Below are 9,355 nucleotides of genomic sequence, written 5' to 3' on the forward strand. Positions count from 1 at the left end.
GGCCCCAGGCTTTAGTGGATCTGATATATCTATTATCCCAACATCTTGATTTATTGAGACAATTTATAATTTTAGTATGTGCCATTTGCTCCAACTCCATAAGAATTTCAGATGCCACATATGAGATATATACTATATAGACCCTCCTGAATCTATCATTAAGGTTCTATTGCCTATTATCACATTTTTGTTTTTCGCTGTGGCATTGATTGACACCTTGACCAATGACAAAATGAAATTTCCTACCTCAAGCCAAGCATAATTTTCTTCATCTCCTCCGAAACTTTTTGCACATTGAACAATGGCTTTTGCCAGTGGATGTTCACTATTAATTTACCTTCTGGGAAAGACAAAATACAGGCTATTGTTAATGCTATGCTAGAAAACATGATAATATTAATAAATGTAAAATTTTTTTTTAGAAGAATTTACCTCAGCATCTACCACAACTTCATAGAACTCAGGCAGTTCCGGTTTGAAGGTGCATGTTCCGCCTTGAAGGTGATGAGATCTGTTGGTCCATATTCGTTATTGGTAGGGGTGCAAACGGATCGGATAGTGGTAAAACCATATCTGTATCTGTTTTTATTTTCCAGATACGGATATTAGACGAATATGGATACAGATTGGATATTAATTAACCGGATACAAATACGGATATCCATTTTTTATAATAGTAAATAACATAATTTATTTCATAATATATATCTATTATTCGAATGCGGAGAATTAAAATTTAAAATCATATCACGACGTATCTGTATCCGCACAAATATTTGAATATCGGATATCCGTAGCGAATATTTGCTACGGATTCGGAATTATCCGATCCGTTTGCACCCCTAGTTATTGGGCTGATATTTACGTTATTGGGCCGCTCCGTAAATAGCGAACCTGCTGTAAAAACTGCAGAGACCTCGCGTTTTCCAACTATTTTTTTTTACCTTTGATTAGTAGCGCACCGACCGAAATTATTTTGCTATTAAAATATTTATTTTACAATTAAGTCCAATCTAACTATAATTGTCAAGACAGTCAATGAAATGATATCAACCGACAATAATTTATTTTCTAAAACAAGAGGATACTTTTTACGCTTACGTGGGGGTTTGAACGATCCTCCTAACTCCTTCCATAAACAAACGAGATTTCGGATTAAACAAACGAGATTTCTGCTTAAACAAACTAGATTTCTGCTTAAATATGTTGACTCCAATCAGCTCTCCACCATTCTCTCTATAATTAGCAAAAAACAAGCCAGCAAATAATAAAATTAAACAAACAGCCAACGCCACCTTGTTGCCCAGACCAACCTAACTGTTTCAACTCAAGTACAATCCATAATGGCTGAGCGGCCACCTAAGGCACCACTTTACCATGTAAAGCAACCACCACCATCAAAGGAATCAGATTCCGAAATTGCTGCTTGGGGCGGCAAGTTCTCCGAATTTTGTCGTGTGAAACGGGCCGCACACCGCAGTGCTGCCATTGAGTCTACCTCATCAATGGATGGTCCGGAGTTTGACCGGCTTGATGATGACCTTTTCTTGACCATGTTCCCTGATAACCAGGCCTCCAACGTCATGCCTGAGGTATCGGAACATAATAGCAACACGATATGTGAGGCTGATGATAAAAAAGAATTAGATGAGGCAGATAGCGGCGAATACAAGGGAGAACCAGAGGTGCTGACAAACGGGACCGAGGTTGAGGAGATGTCACCTTCTGAGGTTACCTCGTCGCTTGATGGAGAAGGTGCACCTAGTACTGATCCTAAGAGGGTAAAGAGGTGGGTTTGTCTTCGTTGGTTAGTCTCCTAGGATACTAAGGATTATAACATGGAAAATTTCAAATAATTAGGTTTTGTTTCTTCTTTGGTGCCCATCAAATACTACGGTTTTAATCGGACGGGTTAATATTAGTTCGAAATACAAGGATGTTGATGAATTCTTGAAATATCGCCATTCCTGGAGATCAATAGTCGCAAATATAAACACGAGAAAATGAAAATAAGTAGGGTTACAATGCTTCTATGTTTATGTGCTTCAATCATGCTTCGCGTTCTTATTTTAGCTTGGACATAACGAGACAGATATTGAGAATTATAATGGAAAGAGGAGTACTAGAACACATAGTGACAAAATTTGCGAATTATTCGATAATAATTTGGATTTGAACGGGTCCAGAAACAATCTCTATATTATTCGATTTCTCAAATTTTTTTTGAATTATTTGCGAATAATTCAAAAAATTTACAATTTTTTTTCTAAATTTTTTGAATTATTCGTGATTTTTTTTTGCTCTTTAGATTGAAGGTAAGTATACAAATCTATCTAATTTTTTTTCTGAATTATTTTTGAATTATTTTTGAATCACAAATTTTTGATCTCACCAAATTTTCCCCGAATGATTAAATTGTCCATATGCTAGAACATACGTATTTTCTTTTTCTTTGTCTTTTATCCCTTCCCACTCCCTACACGCCGAAAGGCTGCTTCTTCTTCTTCTTCTTATTTTTTTTCCCAATTTATTCCAAACACAATAGGCTTCACTTGGAACCCCACTCACTTATAAGCAATGTTAATATAAAACAGGCGTCTACAACGCTGAGGAGAGCAAATGCTGATCGCTGAGAATTGTCGGATTCGAATTGGATGGTTAAGAAGGGGCTAACACTACAGTGAACAGTGCAAAACTCTTCTTACTCTGATTTATTCTTCAAAATAAGATTAGGGCATGACCCGATTTATTCTTCAAAATAATGTGTTCAGAGATCAAATTTTATATTTTTTTGGAAACTTTTACTAATTTAATTTTTAGATAGGTATAAAATTATTATTTTTAGATGGTTAACATATTGTATAAACGATTTTGTCTCTATCTAAAAAAAATATAAAATTTGATCTCTAAGCACATTTAATATGGAAATAAATATTGAGAGGTTCAGGGTTCAAATTAATTTTTTGGATTTTGAATACTTAGATACAAATGCAAGGTATTATTGAGACACGAAAATAATGGGATATTTTAACTATACTAAAAAAAAAAAAAAACTATTTTTAGATATCCTGTACATTATTGTAAAAGCTTCTGAAGCAAAATTACTGAACCTTTTTGTGAAATTTTTGATTTGAGAAATTATTTTAAGTAGGCACTGAAACCGAATTGTCAAAATTTTGAAAAGTATGACACGCCACGTCTATACGTACATGCGTGCTTTTTTTCTTTCAATTTCTGTGTGCATGCTATTTTACATTGCATCGATCGATCAAGACTTTCTTTTATCATTTATTTATTTATTTATTTATTTTTTTTTCCTTTCTAAATTCTAATTTAAGATGCAGAATTTCTCGTTTCTTCAAATTAAGGTGTTGGGAATCAATCTACTTTTTGCCATAATGGATTAATACTGTTTCAGTTGGTCCATTGGGGTAGGGCTGTCAAAAAAGCTCGCGGCTCGTGGCTCGCCTCTAGCTCGCTCGCTAACAGCTCGCTCGGTAGTGGACCGAGCTGTTAACAAGCCAGCTCGGCTCAGGCTCGAGCCAAAATAAACGAGCTGAGCCAGGGGTCAGCTCGGACCGAGCCAGCTCGGCTCGTTAAGCTACAGTGGATTTAGGGTTTAGTCCCGTATAATTTTAAGTCCAGTCCCATTTTCAAAGATGCAATTATGCAAAATTGATGTATTTTCGGTTTGGGAAGAAAGGATATGAGCTTTAATTGCTTGAAGATGTGCCTGTTGGACGATTTCATAAATTTTTTGAATGGGCTTTCTTATTTTTTTATTTTTGAATTTGTATAATAGCAGCCCAATAAAGCCCAGCGAGCCAGCTCGTCAGCTCGCGAGCTAGCTCGGGCTAGCTTGTCACAAGCTGAGCCAAGACTTTTGGCTCGGGACCCCTAGGTCCAGCTCGCTCGGTTCATGCTCGGGCCAGAATTAACGAGCTGAGCCAAGGCCCAGCTCGTTTACAGCCCTACATTGGGGTGCTTAATCACAATATTTGGTACAACTATACCATTAACTAAGCTTTGTTATAAATCACAGGATCTTAGCAAATCGACAGTCTGCACAGAGGTCTCGCGTCCGAAAGTTGCATTACATCTCGGAGCTGGAACGAAACGTGCAATTGTTACAGGTATGTCCATTTAATTTCTCAAATAATTTTTCTAATAGTATTAATTGCAGATATTTTTCTGAGATTGTTTGCGACTGTCTATTGTAATCCGGTTCGCATATGTTGTCATTTTAGTTGGTCATGTCACGACCATAGTGACATGATACGTGAATAATTCGCGTATAATTTGCGTATAAAACGTTTTTTTTGATGTTCCCGAACCGAACTCCGTTCAAAACGGGGAAAAACGTATAATACGTTTTATTCGCGAATAAAACGCGTATAAAATGCGAATCACGTTTTATTCGCGATAAAAACGCAAAAAAAAACGGCAAAAAAATTTTTTTTGGAATTTTTTTTTCCTGGTGTTTTCTGTTGAAATTTTTTTTTTTTTTTGCTTCCGTAGTGTACTGAATCATTCCCGAATTATACTCGAATTGTACCCGAATCACGAATTTTTGAACTCGCCGAACCGAACCCGAACTTTTGATTTGTCACTATGGTCACGACCATAGTGACAAATGAAAAATTCGGATTCGGTTCGACATGGTTACAAATTCATAATTCGGGTATAATTTGAGTATAATTCGGAAATAATTTGGTACAAAAAATAAAAAAAACCTGCCAAATTTAAGTTGCCATACATATTTTATATAATTCCTAAGCACAAAAGATCTCAAAATTCATTTAAATTGTCTCTGACAACACATGTTTCACTTTTTTTTGTTGAAGTGGCAAGTCTTTTGAGAGAGGAATCACGTGGGCATTGCCCACATGATTAAGTTTGATTTGATGTTTCTCTCCCCTCATATTTGTTCTCACTTTTCACGTGAAATCCGACGAAGAATGAGTCATCGATAGATCACCACTAAAATTCAAAATCCAGGGACTCAATCTTTACGGCCTCTATCCTTGAAAAAAATGAGTCACCTGATTAAGTTTGATTTGAAGAATGAGTCACCGATAAATCACCACTAAAACTCAAAATCCAAGGAGAGACGGCTGCCCTCTCCTGGTATATACTGGGTTCGCCCCTGGTCGCTGGTGACTCTAGGGTTTATTGCTCTTTGGAAGAGCGAAAGATGATCGAGCCATTTTACACTTTCTTATAGTTACGGATATATTTGATATCGAATTTGTTTGAATCCGATTCCTGCCCCTCTCTAGCAAAGATCATGCGTCCGCCCCATATCAAAATCTCATTTCAAAGAAAAAAAAATATCATATCAAAATCTGTAAGATTGTTAATCCAAATTTATGACCTGCCTGTGCTACCGAAATAATGACAGTTGGATGCAAACCATTAATTTCAGAATGAGGTAACGACGTTAGCTCCTCGAGTGGCTTACCTCGACCACCAACGCACACTCCTTACCATTAGCAATGGTCACCTCAGACAAAAGATGGCGTCTTTCAATCAAGATCAAATGTTCAAAAAGAGTAAGTGCTCTCAACAATTTAATCCTTTTAATTATGAGAAGTATGTTGTTTTTATTAATTTTGTTTCTTACGTAAACCTCTGTTGTGATTAACATGGTTGATGTTGCATTTAGGAAGGCTCTTTTACCGCTTTAGGCGGTGGAAGTATTATTATTTTTGTTTTAATAAATATGATATGCATGAAATTCTATATTAACATAATAAGTGTCATTTAGAATTTCAATTTAGAGGGCAACTTGGCATAATACGGTGTTGGGAGAGATTATGTTGAAGATTATCACTGGTAGGGTCGGAACTAGACTTTCAAACTGAGGGTCAAACACATATAGGGATCAATCGTATAAATTTTTTCTGCGGAGAACAGAGTCAATTTCACAGTATTATGATATTTTACTTTAAACTATATTGAAAATCTTATATAAATACAATTTTAAAAAAAAAAAAAAAGAGAGAATGTCAATTGACTTCTAGTCCTGGTTCTTCAAATCGTCTCTGATACATACAGGGGTGGAGGTAGTAACAAGGGTAGGGGTGTAAACGGATCGGATATTATCCGGATTTATCCGGATCCGTATCCGAAAAAAAGCGAATTCGGATATTCGGATACGGATATTTTCGGATACGGATCCGGATTCGGATAATTTTTTAACGGATACGGATACGGTTTCGAATATGAAGTCGGATACGGATCCGGATACGGATAATTATCCGTATCCGATATTTTCTTTATTTCGGATATCCGAATTTTTTAATGGCCAACTGTCTCTAACCCGCACAAAAGTTATAAATGAACCATTACATTTTGGGGCTAAGCCCACCGGCCTGTTAGAATAAACTTTCAAATATTTGGTTCTCTCTTGTGACTGTATACAACTTTACACCTTTGGATCTACAGATAATATATTTTAATATTTATTTTCTTACTTTACAACTTTACAACTTTCTACCTTCTTTTTACTTTTTACTATGACTCTTCGTATTTGTCTTGCAAGCTTCGAACTATCTTAGGTAATTTTAATATTTGAACTGGTATTGTTGATGGAGATAGTTCAAGACATTTTTTTATTTATTTATCCTACATGGTTGAAAGAATGTTATTCAGCTTAAATGGATATATTTTGATAAACAATATGACATGAATAGTATCTATTATTTTGTTAACATGATGTATTTTTTATAACTAACAAACTTATGAAAAATATTAAATCTAATTTAAATGAAAAATGTTATATTTAGATGTTACTTTTTACTAAATTATACATTAGTATTTTATTTTTAATTATCCGAATTATATTGATATCCGTATTCGTATCCGTCCGAAATCCGATTCGTATCCGTATCCGTTTAATATCCGATCCGTATCCGTATCCGGAACTATCCGTATCCGTATCCGTATCCGAAAAATTATAACGGATACGGATACGGTTTGACCACTATCCGATCCGTATCCGACCGTTTACACCCCTAAACAAGGGTATGAGATTCAATTGACCATTATTTTTTTCTTCAATTTTATGTATTTATATATAATTTTCTATATAATTTAAATAAAATGTTATGAGCACTATAAAATGAATTCTCATTCACAACATAAAAAATTTATATGATTGATCCCGTTTAAATTTAACCCCTATAGTTTGAAGGTCCGTCTCCGTCTCTGAATATGTACACATCCATCACTACTGATACAAATACATACATTTTATATATATTGATTGAACCATGGTTCTTAGAATCGATCAATTGATGAGTTGAGAATGGAATTGGTGCGTGCCGAGTTTACACGGTTAAACAAGTTCTATATTGAAAATCGTTGGAATTGGATCTAAATCATGGAATCGGCCGAGATTTGTAAGGGAAAGTGGGTTGAATCAGAAAAATCGGATGATTTTGAGTAGACAAGAGATGTGAAGGAGATACTAATAGCCTAAATCAGCGTAAACATGGACGGGCGCTGTTTCGTTGAAAAAAAAAGGAGATGGGAAGGTGACACTGACAAGGTGAGACCGATACTAGAGTTTCAATTTTAGACCATATCTGTCGATTTTCAATTAAAAGTCTGGATTTTTTTTTATTAATTCAATTTAAACAATTTATATATAATGTAATCAAGCAAAGCTAAATTTTCTTTTTTTCTTACAACAATAAAGCTAAAATCTGATGTGAAGAGTATGTGAGCTGTGATGAACCCGTGATTATTTTTTTAATTAAAATGTTCATATTTTATTTTATTAGTAGATTATATATGTGTAAAAATTGACCTTAACATTATTTTTGGACTAATTATTTTTTTTATAATTTTTTCCTATTTTTATTATACAAAAGAAGTTTTTTAATAAAAAAAATCTAAATTTCTGAGTTGACTCGGCTGATTCCGACCGATTCCTTCAATTCCAAGTCAAGAGTCGGCTATCTGACTCGATTCCGATTTTCGGAACATTGGAATGAACAAAGTACAACGAGGTCTATGAGATTTTATGAGAAAAAAGGTACAGGTAAAATAATAAACTGATCTGAAATTTGAGTCAATTATTTTTCTATATACCAATGCATCACTGTTTCTCCTTAGGAATGCATGTTCACATGTAAAATACATGTCCTATATCATATCTTGTGGCCTAGTTGGCAAGTTAACTAAGATAGTACTACAAAATTAATTCACAGCATTTTCTTATGAAATTGATGTTTATTTAAATTTTGTTTTGTTATGTGAACTGGAGATGAGTATAATGCTCTATTGAAAGAACAAGAGCAATTGAATCATTTGCTTCAACAACAACGACAAAATGCACAGAAAATGATAATACCAGACGAAGAGCTTGATGGCGATCTTGACTCTGAATCCATAACAGTTGAAAGTAGCAGAGAGAAAGATCTGCCGGGACATAGCTAGCTTTAATTAGCCCTTCTTCCTTCAGCTCTACATTATAGTTTTTACGTACTGGTACATGCATGTAAACTCAGAATATAATTTTATTACATTACAAATATTACGACACTTTTCAAATGTATATTCCATATCTCTATTCAATACCACACAACAACAATGTATTTATGGATGTATATATTACTTTAGAATTTTAGGTTACTTGATATTTATGGTGGAAATGTACTTGAAAATCTAAAATATTTTGGTTGTTTAATCGCAGCATTTATCAGGTCATCAAGATCAACGGTTTAGATATTTTGTGAAAAGAGGTGTTGCTTCTTTTTCCATTTTAACGGTTGATTCTTTTGCAGGGAGCTGAACGTAGGAAGCACATGAGGTGGATGCAAAATATTATATAATTGCGAGCCATCTCCCATTTTTTAAAATTTTTTTTACCAGCAAGATACATAAAAGATATGGAAAATACATTTCTAATTAGCAGATACCAATTTTGTTTACACAAAAAATAAAACAAAATTTGACATTTTTAAGGATCATTTTGTAAATTTGATGAGGTTGTTTCACAAAATATCTCGGATACAATCTTAAGGTTCCTTTTTTTTTTTGTGAGGTGCAGCTGAGGATTATTCAGTCTCATGTAAAGACCAATTGTTATTGAAAATGAAATAGTAAAGTTGAATTTATATGGATATTAATTACCATATGTACTAGTTATATCACTTACAATTGTGCAGTAAAAAAATGTTTAGATAGCACACAGAAGACTAAATAACTATCAAACATGCATGTTTGTGGATAAACACTAATAATAACTTCAATGGCGAAATATGAAACACATGAGAAACAACTATAATATATCAAACACAAAAAATATAAAAGAACAAGAAATCAAACACAAGAAAATAAAAGAGAG

At 34.2% G+C, this 9,355-nt stretch overlaps 1 protein-coding gene across 2 annotated transcripts; it reads left to right on the forward strand.

The window, feature by feature from the left end:
• Window positions 1–1,223: 1,223 nt before the first annotated feature.
• LOC144546950 (basic leucine zipper 19-like) lies at window positions 1,224–9,147 on the forward strand. 2 transcript variants are annotated; one of them, XM_078295537.1, is made up of 5 exons: window positions 1,224–1,789; window positions 4,043–4,133; window positions 5,426–5,552; window positions 8,273–8,496; window positions 8,793–9,147. In XM_078295537.1, exons 1-4 carry the CDS (start codon window positions 1,344–1,346, stop codon window positions 8,443–8,445), a joined length of 837 nt encoding a protein of 278 aa, XP_078151663.1. In that variant the 5' UTR covers window positions 1,224–1,343; the 3' UTR covers window positions 8,446–8,496; window positions 8,793–9,147. The 2 variants fall into 2 exon arrangements, with proteins under 2 accessions (XP_078151663.1, XP_078151664.1); XM_078295538.1 differs by lacking the exon at window positions 8,273–8,496.
• Window positions 9,148–9,355: the final 208 nt, after the last annotated feature.

Source organism: Carex rostrata, chromosome 30 (genome assembly GCF_964058835.1).
Source record: "Carex rostrata chromosome 30, lpCarRost1.2, whole genome shotgun sequence".
Lineage (NCBI taxonomy): Eukaryota > Viridiplantae > Streptophyta > Magnoliopsida > Poales > Cyperaceae > Carex > Carex rostrata.

Excerpts from the sequence above, each read along its gene's own strand:
- LOC144546950 (XM_078295537.1), top strand. The coding sequence starts at position 1,344 with ATGGCTGAGCGGCCACCTAAGGCACCACTTTACCATGTAAAGCAACCA. Across the intron at positions 1,790-4,042 it reads GATCCTAAGAGGGTAAAGAG|GATCTTAGCAAATCGACAGT; the intron begins GTGGGTTTGTCT and ends TATAAATCACAG. Across the intron at positions 4,134-5,425 it reads GAAACGTGCAATTGTTACAG|AATGAGGTAACGACGTTAGC; the intron begins GTATGTCCATTT and ends CATTAATTTCAG.